Source organism: Lutra lutra, chromosome 3, assembly GCF_902655055.1.
Source record: "Lutra lutra chromosome 3, mLutLut1.2, whole genome shotgun sequence".
NCBI classification, from domain to species: Eukaryota; Metazoa; Chordata; class Mammalia; order Carnivora; family Mustelidae; genus Lutra; species Lutra lutra.
Window position 1 is genome coordinate 41350175 of NC_062280.1, and position 27180 is coordinate 41377354.

Consider the following 27180-nt stretch of genomic DNA (forward strand, 5'->3'; position numbering starts at 1 on the left):
CTGCTCAGCGGGGAGCCTGCTTCCTTCTCTCTCTCTCTCTGCCTGCCTCTCTGCTTACTTGTAATCTCTGTCTGTCAAATAAATAAATAAAATCTTTAAAAAAAAAGAATCAATAATTGTTAATGTATTGCCAAAAATGCCTTATCTATATGTGTTGAATATAAGTAATCTGCTAAATCTTTTGAAAGTAACTTACAGGAGAACCTGCGAGCGCTTTTAGAACTATGGCGGCGGTGGATATTCGAGATAATCTGCTGGGAATCTCTTGGGTTGACAGTTCCTGGATCCCCATTTTGAACAGTGGAAGTGTCCTGGATTACTTTTCAGAAAGAAGTAATCCTTTTTATGACAGAACATGTAATAATGAGGTGGTCAAAATGCAGAGGCTAACATTAGAACACTTAAATCAAATGGTTGGAGTAGAATACATCCTTTTACATGCTCAAGAACCCATTCTTTTTATCATTCGGAAGCAACAGCAGCAGTCCCCTACCCAAGTTATCCCACTGGCTGATTACTATATCATTGCTGGAGTGATCTATCAAGCCCCAGACTTGGGGTCTGTTATAAACTCTAGGGTGCTTACTGCGGTGCACGGCATTCAGTCAGCCTTTGATGAAGCCATGTCCTACTGTCGGTACCACCCTTCCAAAGGGTACTGGTGGCATTTCAAAGATCATGAAGAGCAAGATAAAGTCAAACCTAAGGCTAAAAGGAAAGAAGAACCAAGCTCTATTTTTCAGAGACAACGTGTGGATGCTTTACTCCTAGACCTAAGACAGAAATTTCCACCCAAATTTGTGCAGCAAAAGTCTGGAGAAAAGCCTGTCCCAGTGGATCAGACAAAGAAAGAGGCAGAACCTGTACCAGAAACTGTAAAATCTGAAGAGAAGGAGACCACAAAGAACGTCCAACAGATAGTGAGCACCAAAGGCCCTCCTGAAAAACGAATGAGACTTCAGTGAGCAATGGAGAAGAGAGAAGCTTGCAAGACTCCTCTTGCCCGTTATTTATACCTCATTACTATGACAGGCTCTTGAACTTGGAAATTCTTTGTCACAGCCCTTCCATTTGTATGAATGTGCTTGTTCTTTAAAATAGGATGGAAGGATCCTCATGCTTTTGATATGAATATTTTTAATGTATATTTTGTAACCTTTTCCCTATTCGGCTTGAGCAGCCTCCTCACTCAAATGTACACTGCTATATACATCCAAAAGCAAAATAAAAATATTTATATAAAGCAAAAAAAAAAAAAAAAAGTAACTTACAGGTATCACAATAGTTTACACCTGGATAGCTCAGCATGCAACTCATAAAAATGACATTTTAAAGTATATCATTATTCTACCTAAACTCCTAAAGATAAGGACTTCTAAAAATAAGGATGTTTTCCTATACACCGTTATTATACCTAAAAATTAATTGTAATTTTCTAATATCTAAAATAAGCACATGATTTTTAGATTCCCCCAGTTGAACCAAAATGTCTTTTATAGCCTCCCTTGGGGGATCATGTAACAATCAAAATTGTTGCATTATATTTTGTTGTACCTCTTCAGTCTCTGAGCTTCAAATACTCCCCACAGGCACTTTCTCCTCCTCCCCACTATGACATGGATGAATTGGAGAGACAAGGGCAGTGGTCTTGTAAAATCTGTGTCTGGATTTTTTTGATTGTTTCCTTGTGGTTTCTTTGATCCTTTTGTTTGCTGTAAATTGGAAGTGAGAGTTTTGAAGACTTGATTCTATTCAGGTTGATGTTTGGGCAAATTTCCTTGATCTGGGATGTTCAGTGTCCTGTCAGTCTGTCTCCTCTGCTGTGTCATCATTTGCTTTATGTGGAGATGCTAGATATTTCCATTGGAAGTGTGGATTTCCCTCTTTGTCAGGAGGGAACCTGTGAGGTGGTTCTTGGGCACCAAGCAAATATACTTATCTTTAACAGTTTTCAGCGTTCATGCCTAAGAGTTTCCTGAACCAATTACGAGTTTGCAAAATGGAGATTCCCCCTTTTCTGTCATCTCTTCCACGTTTGTCTGTTGGTATTCTGTAAATTTTTCCCACTTCAACTGGGGAAAAGCTACAATTTCTCCTTAAAAAAAGGCAGGGTAATTGCTCGTTTCTTCCTGTTTAATTACCAATTTTCAAAGTAAGGATTTGGTAGAAGAATCCTCTCCGATGGAGGCAAACGTTCCCTTTCTGTTCTCCCTCGCTGTCTCACTCTTTGTCACTGTGGATTCATTCTTTTTATTCAGTGTTTTACAATCAGTGGTAGTCATTCCTTTTGATGCTTAAATTGTCCACTTTTTCCTAGGGGAGCCCCTTCACGGTGGCTCTTTGGCCTGTGAGCATTTGCTTGCTGTGCCTTGATCTGTCGTTTCATCTTTGGGCTAGATCCCAGAGGTGGGGCTGTAGGTCATGGTGGGCTGGGGCTGAGGTGTCTGGGACAGGCAGTGCCCAGTGAGTTTAGCACATCAACCTGGTGGGGCTTTGCTTTTCCTTTTTTGGGTTTGTACCTCTCAGTTTTGCATCTCCATTTATTTTGTGTTCCTTTTCTGTGGTTCTTATTGTTTGTGGGTTAATCTGTCCCTTTATCACTCTGTTGGTGAGCTCTTCCCAGTCTTGTCTTCTCTGCACTGTATCCTGCAGCTTTCTGAGGTCTCACTTTTTGTCTTGTACATGACCAATGACATTTCCTGCAGTGTACGTTTTCCCCTTTAGCTCCTTATATGTGGATTTTAATTTTGCTGGGGTGTGATTATTTTTGCTTCCTTTTCTAATCATGTCCTGTATCGCAGCTGTTGTGCTTTAATTTCATCCTGTTCTCATTTTGGTGCTCCCTGTCCTTGAAAAAACTAATTTTTTAATAGAGTCAGTGTCTTCCTGTAATCTAAAAACAAGAAGCACGTATTTGCTAAAATGGTCTTCTGGTTTCTGTAATAAATTCATTTAGATTTATGCATGTGCTTTATAATATATCTTCAGCCCACCCCTCCCCCCCTCTGTCTTGTTTTGATTTATCAGTCCTGGAATGTTTTTTCCGGTCTTCGGGTTTGAAGTGCCATTAACTGTGTGCTTGGCTGCTGGGGGGAATGTGAGTCCTGCCCGAGATTGGTCGCAGGTCCAGTGCTGTGCCTGTGCTGCTCTGGGCCGGCTCTCCCTGCCACCTCAGTCTGAGTAGTGTGATGCTTTGGGTCATCTGCCACCCGCTTTTGGCTGGCTCTGCTCTTCTCCATCTGAAGGTGAAGGTGCCTGGGTTGTGGTAGTTTTCCTAAGCCTGGCTCCTCTTGCGCCATGATGGTGAAGTACACCCCAGGATCCAGGCCAAGTGGTGCATTGTCCCTTATTGCAAGATGGGAGAGGGGCACTCTTGTTCTTTTTCTTTATTTACCATTTTAACCATTTTATTTAAAAAAATTTTTATTTACTTTTATTTTGTTTTACTTCATTATTTTTAAGTAGGCTCTATTCCCAATGTGGGGCTTGAACTCACGACCCTGAGATCAAGAGTCACATACTTTATAAGCTGAGCCAGCCAGGTACCCCCTCACTTTAACCATTTTAAATGTATACAGGTCAGTGGCGTTAGGTATTAACAGTGTTGTGCAACCATCACCAGTATTTAGTTCCATATTTTTTTTTATCCCCTAGGAAACCCCTTTCCCATTAAGTAGTCACTCCCCATTCCCTCTTCTTCCCCAGCTACTCATCTGCCTTCTGTCTCTGTGGATTTGCCTTTTCTAGATATCTCATATAAATGGAATCATACAATATATGGCCTTTTGTGTCTGGCATCTTTCCCTTAGCATGATGTTTTCAAAGTTCATCCATGTTGTAGCATGTATCAGTGCCTCATTCCTTTTTATAGACAAATAGTATGCCATTGTATGGATATACCACATTTTGTTTATCCCTTCATCTGTTGATACATATTCGAATTGCTACTACTATTTGGCTGTTGTGAATAGAATAGAGCTGCTATGAACAAGTTATTGGTTGAATGTCTCTTTCTAGTTCTTTTGAGTATTTACCCAAGGAGTGAAATTGTTGGGTGGTTATGTGTATATCTTATTGAGGAACCTCTAAATTGTTTCCTACAATCGCCATGCCATCTTACATTTCCAACAGCACAGTAGCAATGTAGGAGGGTTCCGGTTTTTCTGCAGTTGCCCACACTTGTTTTCTTTTCTTTTCTTTTTTCTTTTTTATTATGGCCATCCTGGTGGCTGTGAAGTGACATCTCCTGGTATTGATTTGCATTTCCTTAGTGACTAATGATGTTGAGCATTTTTTCATATGCTTGTTGGCCTCTTGTATATCTTTGGAGAAATGTCTATGTCAGTCCTTTGCCCATTTTTATTTTTATTTATTTATTTATTTTTAAAAAGATTTTATTTATTTATTTGACAGAGAGAGATCACAAGTAGACGGAGAGGCAGGCAGAGAGAGAGAGAGAGAGAGAGGGAAGCAGGCTCCCTGCTGAGCAGAGAGCCCAATGCGGGACTCAATCCCAGGACCCTGAGATCATGACCTGAGCCGAAGGCAGCGGCTTAACCCACTGAGCCACCCAGGTGCCCCCCCTTTGCCCATATTTAAGTTGGGTTATCGTTTTGTTGTTGAGTTGTGAGGTTCTTTATATATTTTGAATACTGGGCCCTTCAGTATTCAGTAAATTCAGATTAATGAACTTTTTCCCATTTTGTGGGTTCTCTTTTCACTGTCTTTTTTTTTTAAAAGATTGGTATTATTTATTTTAGAGAGAGAGAGAGAGAGAGAGTGTGCATGTGAGTCGGGGGAGGAGCAGAAGGGGAGAGAGAGGGAGAGAGGAAGAATCCCAAGCAGACTCTGCATGGAGCTTGATGTAATATTTGATCTCATGACCCCAGATCATGACCCAAGCTGAAACTGAGAGTAAGAAGCTTAACTGACTGAGCCACCCACATACCCCTCCTTTCACAGTCTTTATAGTGTCTTTTGATGCACAAAAGTTAAAAATTTTTTTTTCCAAAAGTTTTAAATTTTAGAGAAGTCCAGTTTATGTTTTTCTTTTCTTGCTTGTGCTTTTCGTGTTATATTTGAAAAACCATTGCCAAATCCAAGGTCATGAAAATGTACTTCAGTGTTTTCTTCCAAGAGTTTTATTGTTTTAGCTCTTTTTGTGTTAATTTTTTTATATGGTGTGAGGTAAGGGTCCACTTTTAGTCTTTTGCATGTGGATATCCCAGCATCGTTTGTTGAAGAGGGCCACTTTTTTTCCAGCTGGATTTGGCCTTTCAAGCTACATACCCTGTAATACTTAAAATCAGCTGTGAGCTTCTCAGGAGGAGTCAAGATGGCGGAGAAGTAGCAGGCTGAGACTACTTCAGGTAGCGGGATATCAGCTAAATAGCTTATCTAAAGATTGCAAACACCTACAAATCCAACGGGAGATTGAAGAGAAGAAGAACAGCAATTCCAGAAACAGAAAATCAACCACTTTCTGCAAGCTAGGACTGGCGGAGAAGTGAATCCAAAGCGACGGGAAGATAGACCGCGGGGGGAGGGGCTGGCTCCCGGCGAGCGGCGGAGCAACGGAGCAAAATCAGTACTTTTAAAAGTCTGTTCCGCTGAGGGACATCGCTCCAGAGGCTTAACTGGGGTGAAGCCCAGGCGGGGTCAGCGCGGCCTCAGGTCCCGCAGGGTCGCAGAAGGATCGGGGGTGTCTGAGTGTCGCAGAGCTTACCGGTATTAGAACGGGGAAGCCGGGTACAGAGACAGAGCCGAGGAGTGACTCTCAGCTCGGGGTTGCCTTGAACCGGTCTCAGGCTCGGTCAGCTCGGAGCGCGGCCGGAGGCCAGGGTGACGGGAGTCATTGGGCACTGTTCTCTGAGGGCGCACTGAGGAGTGGGGCCCCGGGCTCTCGGGTCCTCCGGGCCGGAGACCGGGAGGCCGCCATCTTCATTCCCGCCCTCCGGAACTCTACGGAAAGCGCTCAGGGAACAAAAGCTCCCGAAAGCGAACCCGAGCGGATTACTCAGCTACTCAGCGCGGCCCCGGGTAAGGGCGGTGCAACTCCGCCTGGGACAAAGACGCTTGAGAATCACTACAACAGGCCCCTCCCCCAGAAGATCAACGGGAAACCCAGCCAGGACCAAGTTCACCTACCAAGGAGAGCGGCGGAATTCCAGAGGAGAAGAAAGCAAAGCACGGAACTCATGGTTTTCTCCCCATGATTTTTTAACCTTGCAGTTAATTTAATTTTTTTTTCTTTTTCAATTTTTTTTTCTTTTTCTCTTCTTCTGCTAAATTTTTTTTAACTTTTATAGTTTTCTTTTTTTAACGTTTTTTTAAATAGTTTATCTAATATATATATATATATTTTTCCTCTTTTTATATTTTTTCTTTATCGGCTTTCTTTTTTTTAATAGTTTCTTTTTTTTTTTCTTTCTTTCTGAGCCCCTTTTTATCCCCTTTCTCCCCCCTCACAATTCAGGATCTCTTCTGATTTGGCTAAAGCATATTTTCCTGGGGTTGTTGCCACCCTTTTAGTATTTTACTTGCTCCTTCATAAACTCTTATCTAGACAAAATGACAAGGCGGAAAAATTCACAACAAAAAAAAGAACAAGAGGCAGTACCAAAGGCTAGGGACCTAATCAACACAGACATTGGTAATATGTCAGATATAGAGTTCAGAATGACGATTCTCAAGGTTCCAGCCGGGCTTGAAAAAGGCATGGAAGATATTAAAGCAACCCTCTCGGGAGATATAAAAGCCCTTTCTGGAGAAATAAAAGAACTAAAATCTAACCAAGTTGAAATCAAAAAAGCTATTAATGAGGTGCAATCAAAAATGGAGGCTCTCACTGCTAGGATAAATGAGGCAGAAGAAAGAATTAGCGATATAGAAGACCAAATGACAGAGAATAAAGAAACTGAGCAAAAGAGGGACAAACAGCTACTGGACCACGAGGGGAGAATTCGAGAGATAAGTGACACCATAAGACGAAACAACATTAGAATAATTGGGATTCCAGAAGAAGAGGAAACAGAGAGGGGAGCAGAAGGTATATTGGAGAGAATTATTGGAGAGAATTTCCCCAATATGGCAAAGGGAACAAGCATCAAAATTCAGGAGGTTCAGAGAACCCCCCTCAAAATCAATAAGAATAGGTCCACACCCCGTCACCTAATAGTAAAATTTACAAGTCTTAGTGACAAAGAAAAGATCCTGAAAGCAGCCCGGGAAAAGAAGTCTGTAACGTACAATGGTAAAAATATTAGATTGGCAGCGGACTTATCCACAGAGACCTGGCAGGCCAGAAAGAGCTGGCATGATATATTCAGAGTACTAAATGAGAAAAACATGCAGCCAAGAATACTATATCCAGCTAGGCTATCATTGAAAATAGAAGGAGAGATTAAAAGCTTCCAGGACAAACAAAAACTGAAAGAATTTGCAAATACCAAACCAGCTCTACAGGAAATATTGAAAGGGGTCCTCTAAGCAAAGAGAGACCCTCAAAGTAGTAGATCAGAAAGAAACAGAGACAATATACAATAACAGTCACCTTACAGGCAATACAATGGCACTAAATTCATATCTCTCAATACTTACCCTGAATGTTAATGGGCTAAATGCCCCAATCAAAAGACACAGGGTATCAGAATGGATAAAAAAACAAAACCCATCTATATGTTGCCTACAAGAAACTCATCTTAAACCCAAAGACACCTCCAGGTTTAAAGTGAGGGGGTGGAAAAGAATTTACCATGCTAATGGACATCAGAAGAAAGCAGGAGTGGCAATCCTTATATCAGATCAATTAGATTTTAAGCCAAAGACTATAATAAGAGATGAGGAAGGACACTATATCATACTCAAAGGAACTGTCCAACAAGAAGATCTAACAATTTTAAATATCTATGCCCCTAACGTGGGAGCAGCCAACTATATAAACCAATTGATAACAAAATCAAAGAAACACATCGACAAGAATACAATAATAGTAGGGGATTTTAACACTCCCCTCACTGAAATGGACAGATCATCCAAGCAAAAGATCAACAAGGAAATCAAGGCCTTAAATGAAACACTGGACCAGATGGACATCACAGATATATTCAGAACATTTCATCCCAAAGCAACAGAATACACATTCTTCTCTAGTGCACATGGAACATTCTCCAGAATAGATCACATTCTTGGTCCTAAATCAAGTCTCAACAGGTATCAAAAGATTGGGATCATTCCCTGCATATTTTCAGACCACAGTGCTCTAAAGCTAGAACTCAATAACAAGAGGAAATTTGGAAAGAACCCAAATACATGGAGACTAAACAGCATCCTTCTAAAGAATGAATGGGTCAACCAGGAAATTAAAGAAGAATTGAAAAAATTTATGGAAACAAATGATAATGAAAACACAACGGTTCAGAATCTGTGGGACACAACAAAGGCAGTCCTGAGAGGAAAATATATAGCAGTACAAGCCTTTCTCAAGAAACAAGAAAGGTCTCAGTTACACAACCTAACCCTACACCTAAAGGAGCTGGAGAAAGAACAAGAAAGAAACCCTAAACCCAGCAGGAGAAGAGAAATCATAAAGATTAGAGCAGAAATCAATGAAATAGAAACTAAAAAAACAATAGAACAAATCAACGAAACGAGGAGCTGGTTCTTTGAAAGAATTAATAAGATTGATAAACCCCTGGCCAGACTTATCAAAAAGAAAAGAGAAAGGACCCAAATAAATAAAATCATGAATGAAAGAGGAGAGATCACAACGAACACCAAAGAAATACAGACAATTATAAGAACATACTATGAGCAACTCTACGCCAACAAATTTGACAATCTGGAAGAAATGGATGCATTCCTAGAGACATATAAACTACCACAACTGAACCAGGAAGAAATAGAAAGCCTCAACAGACCCATAACCAGTAAGGAGATTGGAACAGTCATCAAAAATCTCCAAACAAACAAAAGCCCAGGGCCAGACGGCTTCCCGGGGGAATTCTACCAAACATTTAAAGAAGAACTAATTCCTATTCTCCTGAAACTGTTCCAAAAAATAGAAATAGAAGGAAAACTTCCAAACTCATTTTATGAGGCCAGCATCACCTTGATCCCAAAACCAGACAAGGATCCCATCAAAAAAGAGAACTACAGACCAATATCCTTGATGAACACAGATGCAAAAATTCTCGCCAAAATACTAGCCAATAGGATTCAACAGTACATTAAAAGGATTATTCACCACGACCAAGTGGGATTTATTCCAGGGCTGCAAGGTTGGTTCAACATCCGTAAATCAATCAATGTGATACAATACATTAATAAAAGAAAGAACAAGAACCATATGATACTCTCCATAGATGCTGAAAAAGCATTTGACAAAGTATAGCATCCCTTCCTGATCAAAACTCTTCAAAGTGTAGGGATAGAGGGCACATACCTCAATATTATCAAAGCCATCTATGAAAAACCCACCGCAAATATCATTCTCAATGGAGAAAAACTGAAAGCTTTTCCGCTAAGGTCAGGAACACGGCAGGGATGTCCGTTATCACCACTGCTATTTAACATAGTACTAGAAGTCCTAGCCTCAGCAATCAGACAACAAAAGGAAATTAAAGGCATCCAAATCGGAAAGAAGAAGTCAAACTATCACTCTTTGCACATGATATGATACTATATGTGGAAAACCCAAAAGACTCCACTCCAAAACTGCTAGAACTTGTACAGGAATTCAGTAAAGTGTCAGGATATAAAATCAATGCACAGAAATCAGTTGCATTTTTCTACACCAACAACAAGACAGAAGAAAGAGAAATTAAGGAGTCCATCCCATTTACAATTGCACCCAAAACTATAAGATACCTAGGAATAAACCTAACCAAAGAGACTAAGAATCTATACTCAGAAAACTATAAAGTACTCATGAAAGAAATTGAGGAAGACACAAAGAAATGGAAAAATGTTCCATGCTCCTGGATTGGAAGAATAAATATTGTGAAAATGTCTATGCTACCTAAAGCAATCTACACATTTAATGCAATTCCTATCAAAGTACCATCCATTTTTTTCAAAGAAATGGAACAAATAATCCTAAAATTCATATGGAACCAGAAAAGACCTCGAATAGCCAAAGGAATATTGAAAAAGAAAGCCAAAGTTGGTGGCACCACAATTCCGGACTTCAAGCTCTATTACAAAGCTGTCATCATCAAGACAGCATGGTACTGGCACAAAAACAGACACATAGATCAATGGAACAGAATAGAGAGCCCAGAAATGGACCCTCGACTCTATGGTCAACTCATCTTCGACAAAGCAGGAAAGAATGTCCAATGGAAAAAAGACAGCCTCTTCAATAAATGGTGTTGGGACAATTGGACAGCCACATGCAGAAAAATGAAATTGGATCATTTCCTTACACCACACACGAAAATAGACTCAAAATGGATGAAGGATCTCAATGTGAGAAAGGAATCCATCAAAATCCTCGAGGAGAACACAGGCAGCAACCTCTTCGACCTCAGCCGCAGCAACATCTTCCTAGGAACATCACCAAAGACAAGGGAAGCAAGGGCAAAAATGAACTTTTGGGATTTTATCAAGATCAAAAGCTTTTGCACAGCAAAGGAAACAGTGAACAAAACCAAAAGACAACTGACAGAATGGGAGAAGATATTTGCAAATGACATATCAGATAAAGGGCTAGTGTCCAAAATCTATAAAGAACTTAGCAAACTCAACACCCAAAGAACAAATAATCCAATCAAGAAATGGGCAGAGGACATGAACAGACATTTCTGCAAAGAAGACATCCAGATGGCCAACAGACACATGAAAAAGTGCTCCATATCACTCAGCATCAGGGAAATACAAATCAAAACCACCATGAGATATCACCTCACACCAGTCAGAATGGCTAAAATTAACAAGTCAGGAAATGACAGATGCTGGCGAGGATGCGGAGAAAGGGGAACCCTCCTACACTGTTGGTGGGAATGCAAGCTGGTGCAACCACTCTGGAAAACAGCATGGAGGTTCCTCAAAATGTTGAAAATAGAACTACCCTATGACCCAGCAATTGCACTGCTGGGTATTTACCCTAAAGATACAAACGTAGTGATCCGAAGGGGCACATGCACCCGAATGTTTATAGTAGCAATGTCTACAATAGCCAAAGTATGGAAAGAACCTAGATGTCCATCTACAGACGAATGGATAAAGAAGATGTGGTATATATACACAATGGAATACTATGCAGCCATCAAAAGAAATGAAATCTTGCCATTTGCGACGACGTGGATGGAACTAGAGGGTATCATGCTTAGCGAAATAAGTCAATCGGAGAAAGACAACTCTCATATGATCTCCCTGATATGAGGGAGAGGAGATGCAACATGGGGGGTTGAGGGGGTAGGAGAAGAGTAAATGAAACAAGATGGGATTGGGAGGGAGACAAACCATAAGTGACTCTTAATCTCACAAAACAAACTGAGTGTTGATGGGGGGAGGGGGTTGGGAGAGGGGGTGGGGTTATGGATATTGGGGAGGGTATGTGCTATGGTGAGTGTTGTGAAGTGTGTAAACCTGGCGATTCGCAGACCTGTACCCCTGGGGTAAAAATATATGTTTATAAAGCTGTAAAAAAAAAAAAAGAAAAAAGAAAGGATGAATACCCAAGTTTTGTAGCAACATGGACGGGACTGGAAGAGATTATGCTGAGTGAAATAAGTCAAGCAGAGAGAGTCAATTATCATATGGTTTCACTTATTTGTGGAGCATAACAAATAGCATGGAGGACAAGGGGAGATGGAGAGGAGAAGGGAGTTGAGGGAAATTGGAAGGGGAGGTGAACCATGAGAGACTATGGACTCTGAAAAACGATCTGAGAATTTTGAAGGGGTGGGGGGTGGGAGGTTGGGGGCACCAGGTGGTGGGTATTGTAGAGGGCACGGATTGCATGGAGCACTGGGTGTGGTGCAAAAATAATGAATACTGTTATGCTGAAAAAATAAAAAAAAATTATAAAAAAAAATCAGCTGTGAGCTTCTCAGAATTGGTTGGTAATCTTGACTATTTTGGAGTGGTCTCAGTGGAGTTCATAGAAGGATTGATAGTAGAATCATTCTTATGGATGTTTATGAGACAGTTACACATTTGAAGGTTTTGAAAGGAAATATCTGTATTTCTGAATTTCTTTTGTCCTAGAACTCTCCATATTTCAAGTATGGAGTGTGAACTTGGTTCAGTTCTTTTCATGGTTTGGGAAAATTTGAAATACTCATCTTGTTAAGTCTAATCCCACTTGGTGGTCTTTATATTTGAACTCTTTGACAAAGATGGATTAGTAGTCAGAAGCTGAATGAAAAGGAAGTCTAAGAAATTGTTCTTCATCTCTTTTTTCTATGTTTTCAGGTACTTAAAGAGGGCAAGTAAAAACGAGGTTTGTCAGTACTGAGTTATGGGTCTAATTGCCCAAGTGTATTTTTACTATCTACTAGTCATAATTGTCTAAGTAGATTTTTATATCCAGCCAGTTTTGTGCGTGAGCTGGAATTTTGCTGTGTATAGAAACCCTGTAGCTTCTTCACTCTCCAGCAGCACATACGGGTGCAGTCATTTGGGGAAATGATTTGGTGACATGTTTGGAAAACATAGACGGTCCATACTCTTGACTCAGTAATTCCACTGGTGGAATCATATGCTGAGGAAATACTCTTTTTTTTTTAAAATAATTTATTTATTTATTTTTTAATTAACATATAATGTATTTTTATCCCCAGGGGTACAGGTCTGTGAATCGCCAGGTTTATACATTCACAGCACTCACCATAGCACATACCCTCCCCATTGTCCAAAACCCCACCCCCCTCTCCCAATCCCCTTCCCCCCAGCAACCCTCAAGAGTCACTTATGGTTTGTCTCCCTCCCAATCCCATCTTGTTTCATTTATTCTTCTCCTACCCCCTTAACCCCCCATGTTGCATCTCCACTTGCTGAGGAAATCTTAAATAAGAAAAAGTACAATGGCGTTATGTTTATTGCAGCATTAAATATAAAAAGTTGCAAACCCCAAGATAGTCCAGCCCAGTGTAGCAACTCAGTGGGTTAATGACAGAGCTGACATAGCTTTTCTGTGCTGGCATCACGCACCCTGCATAGGTGGTCTTGCTTCCCTTTTGAAAGTGCGTGAAGGTTACCATGGTGGTTGAGTGTCCAGGCCGCACAATTGGGAAGTGGCAGAGCGAGTTGCGGCTTTAGTGTCTACTGCAGCCATTCGGGTGATTGAGGAAGGCAGTAATGTGGACAGTACTTTGTCATGTTGGGGAAACAGAGAGGCAGTGTGTACAGAATGCCATTCAGCTGTGTGCAAAACACTGCATAGGAAGTAAGACAACGAAAGTTTCCGAACTGATGCCAGAGATTGTGCCCTGATACCAGGGGTGGTGCAGTTTGTATTATTTTTATTTTTAATTTTCTGAATTTTCTAAAATGGGCATATTGTTTGTTAAAGAAAACAAAAACAAAAGCTTAACACGATGTCCTTCAATCGAGGTTTCCTGATGTGGAGGGTAATAAAGGGTGCTGTGTGCAGGTAGCAGAAGATGGAGAAGAGTCTGCCCTTAGGCTTTTTTCTGGAATGTCCTGAATCACAGTTGAAACAGTTCCAGCTGTCAGATCAAAACAGATGCAGTGTAAGGAGCCAGATACACAAAAGGGCATGATAAGTAGGATTTAAATTTCATAGTATCCTAATAAATGAATACGTTATATGCAGTATCTTAGTTATGTTCCCCTTTGTTTAAACTTTTAACTCCTGTGTTGAAAATAACTTTAAACTTACCTAAGCAGAGTTCAGGGTCTTGATATAAATAAGACATATATTTTTTAAAAAGATCTATTTTAACCTGACATTGAAACTATTTCATGTATGAAATGCTGTCAGTTTTTTAGATTTGCTCATAATTATTTCAGTGCCCTTAAGCACTTGAAAAGATGAAACAGGCTACAGAGCAACACAGAAAAGCGGATCTGGTCACAATATATTTGGAAAAGCAGATTATTAAATAATTTGTATATTACATAACCCCTCTTTTCTGTCTAATTTACGCACTGAGAACACACTGGAAGGATGTTATTGCAGGATGTCAGTGGCAGGTGTTAGCAGTGTGGCTGGACTGAGTGTTCTCAAGTGAAGAAAAAGCACTTCCCGTAAGCCCAGAGGCGGCTGCTTAACACAGGACTCTATTTCCACCTTCTGTCTGAAAACGGGCAAGGGGGCAGTGGGACCCAGGGAAGAGTCATTTGAGTAGTGATGGTTATAACACGGCTTTGCATTTGTGTAGCACTTTGCAGCTTCTTGGGCATTTCCTGCTCTGGGCAGCACCCCCTGAGGTGGGATCTGCAGGTCAGGAGCCTGGGGTGTCAGGGAGCTGCTGCCCTTAGCTCCAGTGGTAGCAGCTGCAGGCCTTGCATTCAGGCCTCCGGTGTGTTTCATTCACTTCTGAGTTTCCAGAGCACCCTGTCTCTACCTCTGATGGAAATTTCCAAACATACACAAAAGTAGGGAGAGGAGTTTTATTTTATTTTTTTTTTATTTTTTTATTTTTTTTTAAAGATTTATTTATTTATTTATTTGACAGAGAGAAATCACAAGTAGGCAGAGAGGCAGGCAGAGAGAGAGGAGGAAGCAGGCTCCCTGCTGAGCAGAAAGCCCGACGTGGGGCTCGAACCCAGGACCTGGGATCATGACCTGAGCCGAAGGCAGCAGCTTAACCCACTGAGCCACCCAGGCGCCCCGGGAGAGGAGTTTTAATCAGTCACCCGGTCTAAGTAGTCATCAGCATTGTGTCTTTCTTGTTTCCTCTGTCCTCAGCCCCGAGCCCTGCTTTCTTCTAAGTATTTAAAGCACATTCCTATGGTACTTTTTATGTTGTAAAAGTATCCCTCTGTCAGTGCACAATTTCCTTAAGGGTCAAGGGTCCTGTCTCTTTCATCATCATATTCCCAGCCGTACTTGCACTTAAGTGTTCAATAAATATTTGTTGAAACAAAGAGTGCATTTCATTCCACCGGTCCATGGGGAGAAGGATTTTACTCTGTAGGCTCACAGCAGCCCTGTGAGGCTGTGGTGCTATGAGTGCACCACAGCGTGTGTGTGTGTGTGTGTGTGTGTGTACACAAACGTACTTGGAAGTCGCTCCTGCTGCTGGTGGTGGGTTTGCCCACGTGGTGTGCAGTGGGGATGGTTGTGCCCTGACCCGTGCACATCTGTCCATGCGCTCACCCCAGAGAAGTGGGAGGATTAGTTGTGACTGTCGTTTAGTCTTACCTCTAAGAACAAACAAAAGAAAACCTTTCACCAAGCATACTTTTTAATTTTTTCACTTGATATCTAAATGTGAAATCACACAGACTTGGGTTTGAACCCCACGTCTGTCCCTTCTCTGTGGATATCGGTCCTCTCTGGACCTCAGTTTCTTCATATAGGAAATGGGGAAGCAACTCCTCACAGTGAAGATCATGAGATCCTGAGGCTTCCTAAGTTCCTGGTGCAGAGTAGGCCCTGCACACCCCCTGACTCTGTCTTCTCCCCTCCCGTTTGTGAGGAATGAGAATGCGCGCATTCTTTGTGTAGATGGAGTGGGGTCATCTGTGGAGGCCCTTAGATAGGGGCCAGTGAGAGCTGTCCTGGGTGCTGTGCCAGGTGGCGGCGGCCTCCCTTCTCTGGGAGTCCTTTTACAATTCTGTACCTTCTAGAATGCTGGCTTCCTTCCTGTCTCGTCTGCTCTGGCCCTCTCCACCCAGAGGGAACCATTCAGTCATTTTTATTATTTTATTATTTTGGTTAATTCTTCCATTGTTTCTGTTTGGAAATTTAAAAAAAATTATATATACACATAGTTGCTTTTAATTATCTCTGCAGACACGTGTGCGTGTACACACACATCCACTTTACAAAAGGTAGCAGGCTCCATAAGTGTTCTGCACCTTTCTTTTTTCCATTTAATAGAATTTGGAGATCATTCCATAGCTCTATAAAGATCTTCCTCATTCCTTTTACAATTGTATAGTATTCTGTTTTGTTTTTTTTTTTTTAATATACCATAGCTTTTTTTTTTTTTTTTTAAAGATTTTATTTATTTATTTATTTGACAGAATGAGAGAGAGAGAGACAGAGATCACAAGTAGGCAGAGAGGCAGGCAGAGGCAGAGGGAGAAGCAGGCTCCCCACTGAGCAGGGAGTCCGATGCGGGACGCGATCCCAGGACCCTGAGATCATGACCCGAGCCGAAGGCAGCGGCTTAACCCACTGAACCACCCAGGCGCCCCATACCATAGCTTATTCAACCACTTGTGTTATTTTTAGACTTTTGCTATGATATTTTGCAGCAGATAGCCTTGTACAGACTTCAGACTTCATTTTATGCTCTTTGCCAGAGTATCTGTGGGGTAGGCTTCTTGGAGTTGGCGTGCAGGGTGAAAGGGTAGATGTGTAGGTTTGCTAGGTTTTGGCAGGTCCCTGTCCTCAGGACTCACCTCAGGCCCTGTTGGATCAGTGGTGCCCAGAGTACTGGTTTCCTCATGGCCTCACCCATAGTACCTGGTTTTTTTGTTTTGTTTTTTGTTTTTTGTTTTTTGAATCTGATGATGATAGTGTATTTTAGTTTAGTTTTCTTTTTTTTTTTAATGAGATAGGTCAAACACATTTTCATGTGTTTAAGGGCCATTTTTACTTATTTTTCTTGTGAACAGATTCTTTTAGTTTTTGCCTTAAAAAAAAAAAACCAGATTGTTAGTTTATTCTCAAATTTTAGAGGCTCTTACTGATTAGGGATATTAGCCCCCTATGATATTTTGCAGAAAGTTTCCTCAGAGTGTGCTGTGCTTGGGCACCCAGGTGATTAAGATCACTAATAGAGCTTCAGCCCTTTGGGACCCCCTTGATCTGGCCAGGGAGTCAGTCAGCCACATGATGCCTTAGGACTCCACACTGTGCCTTTCTGCCTCACCAGCTTTAGATTGCTGGCTCCCAGCTCATGGTCTCCCATAGCTGCTACAGCTCTAGACTTGGTGACTGCATTCAAGGTGAGAGGGACAGGGAATGGGGACTCAAAGCTACATGGTGTTCTCACATGTGTGCGAAGCAACTCTCTTGCCTCCCCAGCCCTGGCGGGACATCCGTGTAGGTTTCTGTGACCAAGTGAATCATGTGGCCGGGACTGGGGAGGTGTGATCAGCGTTGTGATGTTGGCCACACTTGGTTCAACCAGCCCCCTCAGAATTGAGAGTGCATTAGCAAAGAGAGGCCATACCAGAGTAATAGGAGAGCCCTCAGATTTAGGAAAGGTGGTTGTGAACTCCAAAGGAAGGCAGATCAAGGAGCAGTTCTTTTGGGGGAATTTTGGCCTTACACTTTGGGGCCACTCTTTGGTCTTCTGCTTTGGTCCCTCCTCATATTACTGGGGACAGGAATGGGACATCTTCCTAACTCTCGGTGGAACTTCAAGTGATGTAGGGGATTTGGGACATGGTTGCTTTTAACCTTGCAGGCAGTGTATTGAAGGAGGAAAACCAGGGTAGTAGCAAAGGGGAAGTTGGGTTCTCTTGATTGGTAAGAAAAGAATGGCTGTCCTTTTTCTGTGGGTTAGCGTTTTTGGGGTCTTTAGGAAAAACAACTCATGTGGGCACCTTTGTGTTGGATTGGTGGCATTCTCCAGTACAGCAGTAACCCATGTGCACCTCTAGTCTCTCGCTCCTGCTGGTTGTTGGTGCCATGGAGACATTGATGTGTCAGCATACAGTTGTGGCCCAAGGTGAGCAGACTTCTCAGCTTCTGAGATGATGTGACAAGAACGGGTGGTAGGTGGGTAGGGGAGTTGTAGGTAAGTTGCAGGTAGTTCTGAATCAGATGAATTGGGATGAATTTGTGGATGCTGTTTTGAATTGATGAAGCTACCTTTGCTTAATTTATTTAAATCAGAGGGGCTCCTGGGCAGCTCAGTGGGTGGAGCCTCTGCCTTTGGCTCAGGTCATGATCTTAGGATCCTGGGATGAGCCCCACATGGGGCTCCCTGCTCAGTGGGGAAACTGTTTCTTCTCCCTACCGCCTGCCTCTCTGCCTACTTGTGATCTCTCTCTCTGTCAAATAAATAAATGAAATCTTTAAAAAAGTTTATTTAAATCAGAGTTACCAGTAGATTTTTATGATCAGTAGATTTTTTTGTCAACAGATGTTTTTGGTCTGCTGTCTAGGAATTAGGTTTGAATTCCAGGTTGTCTTTTTACTAGTTGTATGGCATTGAGTGACTTACTTAATTCTTTGGACCCTTTTTTTTTTTTTTTAAAGATTTTATTTATTTATTTGACAGAGAGAGATCACAAGTAGATGGAGAGGCAGGCAGAGAGAGAGAGAGAGGGAAGCAGGCTCCCTGCTGAGCAGAGAGCCCGATGCGGGCCTCGATCCCAGGACCCTGAGATCATGACCTGAGCCGAAGGCAGCGGCTTAACCCACTGAGCCACCCAGGCGCCCTTCTTTGGACCCTTTATTCCCTAATCTGTAAGATGGGAATATTACTACGTAACTCTGAAGTTGATGGAAGGTTAAAAGGTAAAAATGCCAGATATGTATATAGTAAATATGAGTACTTAGTAAACACTTAAAATAACCTCTAGGGGGGCACCTGGGTGGCTCAGTGGGTTAAGCCTCTGCCTTCGGCTCTAGGTCATGATCTCAGGGTTCTGGGATCGAGCCCCGCATCGGGCTCTCTGCTCGGCAGGGAGCCTGCTTCCTCCTCTCTCTCTCTCTCTCTCTCTGCCTGCCTCTCTGCCTACTGTGATCTCTGTCTGTCAAATAAATAAATAAAAAGTCTTAAAAAAAAAATAACCTCTAGGTCTTTGGGTATGTCATGCATGCCTTATTTTTGATAAGAGTGAAGGGGGCCTCATATTTCTTTGTGGTCTATTAGTAGGTGTTTAACTGTGGACAGATTATTCAATCTTTCAACGCCCAGTTTTCTTATTTGCCAGTTAGAATATTAGCATGTGTTTGTTCTGTTAGGAAGGCAAGGAGGGGCTCCTGGGTGGCTCAGTTGTTAAGCGTCTGCCTTCGGCTCAGGCCGTGATCCCAGAGTTCTGGGATTGAGCCCTGCATTGGGCTCCCTACTCAGCCTGCTTCTCCCTCTCCCTCTGCCTGCTGTTCCCCTGCTTTGTTCTCTCTCTCTGTCAAATAAATAAATAAAATCTTGGGGAGAAAAAGAAAGCAAGCAGATATAAAAATGCTCATGAAAATTTCAAGTGATATGCAAATTTAAGGTATTAAGTTTTACTAGCTTTTTTTCCCCCACAGAAACATTTTTTTTTTTAAAGACTTTATTTATTTGGGGCGCCTGGGTGGCTCAGTGGGTTAAGCCGCTGCCTTCGGCTCAGGTCATGATCTCAGAGTCCTGGGATCGAGCCCCGCATCGGGCTCTCTGCTCAGCAGGGAGCCTGCTTCCTCCTCTCTCTCTGCCTGCCTCTCTGCCTGCTTGTGACCTCTCTGTCAAATAAATAAATAAAATCTTTAAAAAAAAAAAAAGATTTTATTTATTTATTTGTCAGAGGGAGAGAGAGCGAGCACAGGCAGACAGTGGCAGGCAGAGGCAGAGGGAGAAGCAGGCTCCCCGCTGAGCAAGGAGCCCGATGCAGGACTCGATCCCAGGACGCTGGGATCATGACCTGAGCCGAAGGCAGCTGCTTAACCCACTGAGCCACCCAGGCGTCCCCACACAGAAACATTTTAATAGTTCTTTTGTGTGTTAACTTTTATGCTAATTCCCCACTTTTTTTGAATTTTGTGGATTTTTTATCATGTGGACTAACATCAGGTTTATATACGTTTTTACTGGAGGACTAAAAAGGTTTAAGGACAAGTAGATGGTTGATGTGAACATTGGGCTGGATTTTTCACTCCTCTCTCCTTTATCTTCCCCCTTCTTTCCTGGCCTGCCTTCAGCTGCTAACCTTGTCCACTCAGGCAGGCTGGTTGTCAGGAACATGTGCACACTCTCCCACTTACACAAGATGCTGAAGACACCAATAGAGCTCTGCCTGAGCTTTTACTTCTGTCCTTTTATTGACGAACTTTGTTTTCTCTTTCTTTTCCCATGTTGAGTAACACGCCTGTAAATGTCAGTGCAGCATAAACGCGTGTAATAAAACTGCATGTGTGAACCCAGCAGAGCATCAGGAGGTCGCCCCCAGGGATCCTTTCTGTCCAGCATACTGCCCTTCAGCATCTCTTAGTCACCATTGGACTTGCTCTGGTTCATGCCTTCTGCCAGTTTTCCATTTAGCAGTTGCTTTTTCTTGTTACTATTTTGCAGGGGTTCTTAGAATGTTCTGGGTGCTCTCTCTGGCCATTGGCAGTATTGCGTGTATCTTTTCCCAAACCCTGGCTTCCCTCTTCCTTTCTTTGTGAGGCGTCTGTGATCAACAGAAGTTCTCCGTTGGAATATAGTTGGCTTAAGCAGTTTTATAATTTGTGTTTCGTACTTTTTCAGTCCTGCTTAAGACCCCTTCCCCCCCAATCCCAAGGTCATAAGGCAATTCTCCTTTATTGTCTGCTGAAACTTTTAGAGTTGTGCCTTTTGCATTTCATCTGTAGCCCACGTGTGTGAGGTGGGGGACTGAGAGCATTTTTGCCCTTGAATAATTGATTGTTTTAGGCCCGGCCACTGACTGATCCCTCCTCACCCCCAGCTGGAGAAGCTGCTGCTGTCACTCGTCACACTTTCAAATCTCTCAGCATCTATTTCTGGGCTATCCTGAGCCCCAAATGCTGCTTCTCATCATTTTGCCTTAAGGAAGAGTCCAGGATAGGCACAGACTTTCGTTGTAGCGCTGTTCTTCGAAGCGTTGTTGGTAGTGTTGAGTGGGACCCGTTCCACCTGTTCTAGCAGCCCAAGTGAGTTGAGTACATGCACAGCAGTACGCGGAAATGCTCTGTAGCTGACAAAGGTACTCACTAACGTGGAAGGGTGCTGACGATATATCATGACAGGAAATAGGAAGTTAAAGTATGGTGTGTGCACTATGATTCCATGTTTATAAAAAGTTAAGAAACATGTGGGTTAAAAAACCCACCTCCTATCTATGCTTCCTCCCATCCTAGTCACATTCCGCGTACTGTGCTCTGGCTCCGCCCTGGCAGGCCCTCCTCGGACTCAACCCAGTCATCATCATCAGTGCAGCCTCCTGGGGGCTGTCTCCTTGATCCTGGCCTTGTACCTGCTTTCTTCTATCCTCCCTTTGGGTTCCTGCCTCTCTGTACCTGAGCTTGGTGTCCTGGGGTTCCCGGTCTCCTGTGCCTGCTCTTTTTGTGCTCCTTTTCCGTATATGCCTTACCAAAATGTCTCCCCTGTTAAACCTTGTCTCATACCCTGACCTCATATCCGCTGCTGTCTCTCTGCTCAGCTCAGCTCCCCCTGGCATGCTTGAGGACCTCGTGGGCATGCCCCAAATGAAGCGCCCAGCCTCCCTCGTGAAACCAGAGTCCTCCTCGTCTCCATCTGTGGTGGCCTCCTTCCCAGGCATTCTCATGTCTGTGTCCCTGTTTCCCTCCCAGAGGCTCAGTGTTGCTGGCTGCCCTCTTACAAGAGTTTCTGGACTGTTCTGCGTGCTTCTAGGTTTCCCTCCGCCTCTCCTCCATACTGTGGCCAAGAACATCTATGCAAAGTATACCTGAGGGTCTGAGACCCACAGTCCTGGCTCTCAGTAGTCTGGGCAGGTTTGACCAGGCTCGAGGGGCCTGTTCTTGCTTTTCCCTGCCCACTGGTTTGAAACTTCTTCCCCCCACTTCCCTGGCCGAAGATTTTATTTATTTATTTATTAGAGAGAAAGAGTGTGTGAGCACACAAGCAGGAGCAACAGAGAATCTCGAGCAGGTTGTGCTGAGTGCAGAGCCCTATGCAGGGCTTATCCCAGGACACCGAAATCACGACGTGAGTGGGAACCAAGAGTTGGATGCTTAACTGATTGCGCCACCCAGGCGCCCCTGGTTTGAAGCCTTTTTAAGGGCATTTCCAGAGCTGCCTTCCTCAGTCCTTTGTTCCTGAGCAGGATGACTAGAGACTTGAGCTTCTGTCACAGCAGGTGCCTGGCAGTCTCGCCTTGGGCCAGCTGCTCTCTGTCTGCTCACCGTGGGTGGCTGTGGCACCCAGGGCCACGCTTGGACTACCGGTTTCATCCCTGAATTTGCTTCCTCTCTGGAGGTGGGCATGGGGCTCACTTACCCACTCTGATTCTCAGTGCCTGTGTGTGTTTCAGATCCGTCCTTTCTGGGTTTCTGATCGTGATGAAGGTGCCCTGGATTGCTTGAAGGACAGAGGGGGCCCTTCTGTTTGTGCAAAGAACTTGACAAAATGGTTCTAAGAGCATGGCCGCCCAGCATGTCCTGATGGAGCTGTGCTTGAGTCTGGGTTTTTGACTTCTGGTTCTCTGCTCCATTGGGCACGAGGAGGAGCCCTGCCAGCTGAGCAGTGTTTCCTGTGGGTGCCATTTACAAGCTGCCAAATGCAAAACACAGCAGATTATTCAGGGGTGTTATTTTCTTGACCACTTTTAGTTCATTGCTTTTGACTGAGTGTTTAAAAATATTCTGCAGCATATCTATAGTATTCTCGAGCAGCGAATCAGGAGAAGAAACGCAGTTTCTGAGAAAGCTTCAAAGAAATACTGGTCTTTATCTTTTCCCCAGCCTTTTCCGCTGAAACCCACCAGAGTCTTTTTCTGAGTGCTCTTGTTCTATAAATAGAACAGCGGCCCTCCTTGGGTAGCCCAAGATCGCAGCTCTCATCCGCTTTCTGAAAGATTTGTGTGTGTGTGGTAGAGTGGATTGTGTTTTAATTTTGCTTTTCTTTTATGTGTGAGATGTGTGGCGGGAGATGCAAGAAAAAGTACTCTAGCATTTATCCTTTAAAGATAACTTAGTATAACTTCTCTGGGTCTGGGCTTGTTGGTTTTGTTGTCTTTTTTTTTTTTTTAATTTGCATTTAGAAAAGAGATGGAAGTGGTGACTTCCCCTGCAGAGGTAAGGAAGACGCGTGGGGGCGAGGAACGGTGCCTTTGTCGAGAGAGTCCTGTGAGGTCAAGGAGGAGAGGCCGCCTTGGAGCGTGGCCCTGGCGCCTGTGGGTCTGCCTTGCTGTGCGCAGACATAGCTGTTCTGGGTCTCTGAAGAGCACGCTGAGATGCACGTCCGTGTGTACTTGGCTCTGAAAAGAACGTCGGGAAACGACCTGCTAGTCCTTCTGTACCGGGGATGTTTTCTACCTGTAGCTACTGGAATCAGAGGGGGCGCTTAGTCTCTGCCATGGAATCTGCCTCTGGTTCAGCACATGTTCCCGCCCTTCAGAAAAGCAGCGCCTTCGTTTAGGATGGCCGTTTTGGATTCTGTGACTGTAGTTCGCGTGTCTGTTCCTTTGGTCATTGGGTGATGCTGTCGTCTTCTCTCTGCTGCTGCCAGTCTTTCATTACCTGGGAGAGCTGGCGGGTGACCTCAGAAGCAAAGGTGGAGGCATATGCCACAGCATGAGGAGGGAGGTTCTCAGTAGTTTTTCTCCTGGGATCTGGAGAAGGTTGCTATCGTACCATAAGGCCAACTGGACAGCACAGATCCCATCACACCTGGCGCAAGGTCACGAGCTGGCTCCTGCAGCTCCCCTTGCCTGGGAAGCTCCTAGAGAGGACGTCCTGTGGCGGGGATAAGGAGGGGAGCAGCCGTCAGCACTTCCATGCCCTGTGGACAGGGCACTGTGCGGCTCAGGTTGGGGTCCCGGTGCATGGCCCCATGTTGGTGAAGCCCTCAGGGGCTTTCTTCGGAGTTCTTCTCAGGGTGGGGGTGAGCTGCATCCCGAGTTCCCTCCCTGCTCTGTTTGGATTTGGCTAGTGGAAGGACCAGACTGCACTGGTGTTCTGCTCTTGCTGTCTGACGTGTTTGGGTTACATGAGGTTTCTATATCTGGTTTCATCTTAGGTCATCTTCAGTGGCCACAGGTACCCAAGTGCTTTGGACAGATACTTTCTTTAAAAAGTTACCTAAAGGGACGCCTGAGTGGCTCAGTTGGTTAAGCAGCTGCCTTCGGCTCAGGTCATGATCCCAGCGTCCTGGGATCGAGTCCCACATCGGGCTCCTTGCTCATCAGGGAGCCTGCTTCTCCCTCTGCCTCTGCCTGCCATTCTGTCTGCCTGTGCTCGCTCTCTCTTCCTCTCTCTGACAAATAAATAAATAAAATCTTTAAAAAAAAAAAAAAAGTTACCTAAAGTACAAAGCTATATGGGATTAGGTAATTCTTCTAAAACTTCTCTGAACCGGTCTTAGTATATGGGGCACAGTTTTTGTGTATTCTCCCTGATTCCATGGTGAGACCCCTTGTACATTGGCTGTTTCTGTCAGCTGGGGAAAACAGTGTATGCACGTGCCGAGAGCCAGGCTCCTGTTTTAGGCATGTTGTTTATTCGTTTTGTCTCTTAGTGGCTCCCAGTGGTTCACATGTCTAATGATCAAGTAGTTCTTTGAGCATTTCGCTTCTGAGTGCTCTGCAGGGCTCCCTTGTCCTGTTAGACTGGCCCCCGGGACACCACAGGAGGGGAAACAGCTCCAGGAGAAGCCATGCCCCCCCCTTTTTTTTAACTGTAATTTGATTATTTCTGTGACATTCCCCCCTTTCCCCACTGGTGACACAGAACATTAAGGGGGAAAACACTCAGTAAAAGTCGGGGAAAACACTCAGTAAAAGTCAACGTTTATAAGAAATAAAACATGCCTTGAGACAAATTAAAGCTAGCACTGCAGAGTATTACCAAACTCACGGGAAATAACAGATCTAAGCAGTGGAGGTTTGTCCCAGGATAAGGACTCGGTAAGGGACTCGGTAGAGACCCTGCCTGGACCTCCACCGAGACCGTGGCTTTCATTGAGCCACGGTGAGTGGACCGCTGTCCACTTTGGCTGTTAAGGGAACTCCAGGTAAATGGTGGACCGATTGGATTTACGGGAGGAGAGGAGTTTAGTGACTTTGGTTGTGGCACTTCTGTCTGACAGTGTGGGCAGAGGCATGTACCCAGCTTGTGAATAGGGTGACGGTTGATTGGGGCACAGGACTGGGGCTGTGCTGAACCCCACAGCAACCTATGTCGACAGTTTTGGCAACGGGATCCTGAGAAATGGCAGGAGGCCAGAGAACACGGAGACGACGCCAAGAATAGCTGAAAAATACCAAATGCTGAAGCGGGAGAATGCTCTGGCCCTTGCTGCTTACTGTGTTCCTGCAAGTCTTCTTGTCCCCCTGTTGATCCCCTGGGCATGGCCAGGCACACCTTGGGCCCCTGACACCCTCACCACCCAGGCATGCCACCGTCCTGCAGAATTGTGTAGCCCTGGTCTAGAGGCCAGGGTCTGGGGAGAGTGTGAGAAGTACTTGGGTCAGGCCACTGGCCTAACTGGTCAGGCAGGCACTGGCCCGTCTGTGTGCAGTTCTGTGGGATGGGCACCAGGGCACTGTGCAGACGCTTGCTCACGACTTGTTTCTGTGCTTTCAGACCGTCATCAAAGAGGGGATGCTGACCAAACAGAACAATTCATTTCAGCGATCAAAAAGGAGATACTTCAAGCTGCGGGGGCGAACGCTATACTATGCAAAAACGGCAAAGGTGAGGTGCAGTGAGTGGAGACCACTGGAGAACAGACTCGGCAGGGTCTCTACAGAGTCCTTATCCTGGGACAAACCTCCACTGCTTAGATCTGTTATTTCCCGTGAGTTTGGTGATACTCTGCAGTGCTAGCTTTAATTTGTCTCAAGGCATGTTTTATTTCTTATAAACGTTGACTTTTACTGAGTGTTTTCCCCCTTAATGTTCTGTGTCACCAGTGGGGAAAGGGGGGAATGTCACAGAAATAATCAAATTACAGTGAAAGATATTTTTTTCGGAAGGATTGGGGTCATAGGCTTATAAATCTCTTATGGGCTAAAATATCTTTTCTTTAAAAGCAGTTTATTGAGTTATAATTGGCACTCAAAAAGCTATGGATATTTAATGTATACAGCTTAATGAGTGTGGAGGTAAGTAGTACATGCCTGTGACACTAATGGAAGCTGTTTTTGGAGCGTATTGGGCTTGTTGATGTGTGAACAGAACTGTGAAGTTCTAGCCCAGCTCCGCCTTCCCTTGTGCTGGCTTGTGTATGAGCTTTGCAGGGAGAGTCACAGGCAGCTCTACAGAAAGACAAGAAGCCAGTGAAAGCCACTGAATTCCCGTCCTGTTTAAATGAATGTGTGTTTGCAAAGCTAGTTTTTGGCGTCCTGAATACCAGTATTGTATTGGTATTGTTGTCAATACTGATGTTTTGGTATTAAAATGTAAATGATTTAGATTCCAGACTTTTTTTTTGAGATGGACCCCTAGAGAATGCATTAAAATTTTTGAAATTGAACAGAGCAACTTGTTTGGAGAGGGTTCTGACCACATCCCTCATTAAAAAACCAAAAAACACTTATAGTTAGTTGTGTGTGTGTGTGTGTGTGTGTGTGTATTTTTGGGGAGGGGGTTTGGGGGAGGAGGCTTGTTACTTAAAAGGGTGAGTCTCTTTCCTAAGTCATTAGCATTTCCTCCAGGGGTTCCCAGTGGAGTCTTCTTAGAGGGGACAATAAGGTAAACAGGAGATGGGGACTATGGGGAGGAAAATAGGTTGGGGGGAAGTTTCCCCTGCATAATTCCCAGTCCTCCTTCTGGAGCCTGGCTGTCTCTCTCTCCAGGACTAGATTCCTTCTGGTCTGCTCCCTTGTTTTTTTGTTTTTTTTTTTCCTCATGGCCAGATCCCTTCTATCTGGATTGGTCTCTCTTCCTAGAATCATTTGTTTTAGCCAGGACCTTTCCCCCTAAGTGTGACTCTAGCTGGAAGGATGGAGGATCCTCGGTCTGGAACCCTGCTCCCTCAGGTAGACTCCGTGTGAGGGCATATTTCACATATAGAAGTGAAATGCTGATTACAAAAAATAAATACAGAAACCACAGTGGTTTTGTTTTGTTTTTCTCCACGAATGCAGTCACTCATGAACTCCTCGCTTAAAAAACACTCAGAGCTCTACCTTTGAGCTCTGTGCTCTTGTTAGAAGCAGGCAGCCATGGACGCAGTTAGTGTT

General features: G+C 43.8%; 2 protein-coding genes across 3 annotated transcripts in view; both read left to right on the plus strand.

Moving 5' to 3' along the window:
* Positions 1–27180, plus strand: part of DGKD (diacylglycerol kinase delta) — a 127911-nt gene that overhangs the window by 8470 nt on the left and 92261 nt on the right. For both annotated transcript variants that reach the window (XM_047721413.1, XM_047721414.1), the window contains exon 2: positions 25580–25690. In XM_047721413.1, coding sequence (XP_047577369.1) covers positions 25580–25690 — 111 coding nt within the window. The remainder of the gene's footprint in view (positions 1–25579; positions 25691–27180) is intronic.
* Positions 204–1246, plus strand: LOC125095233 (mediator of RNA polymerase II transcription subunit 6-like). The gene has a single exon (XM_047721417.1). It carries the CDS (start codon positions 225–227, stop codon positions 963–965), a length of 741 nt encoding a protein of 246 aa, XP_047577373.1. The 5' UTR covers positions 204–224; the 3' UTR covers positions 966–1246.

Excerpts from the sequence above, each read along its gene's own strand:
- LOC125095233 (XM_047721417.1), top strand. The coding sequence starts at position 225 with ATGGCGGCGGTGGATATTCGAGATAATCTGCTGGGAATCTCTTGGGTT.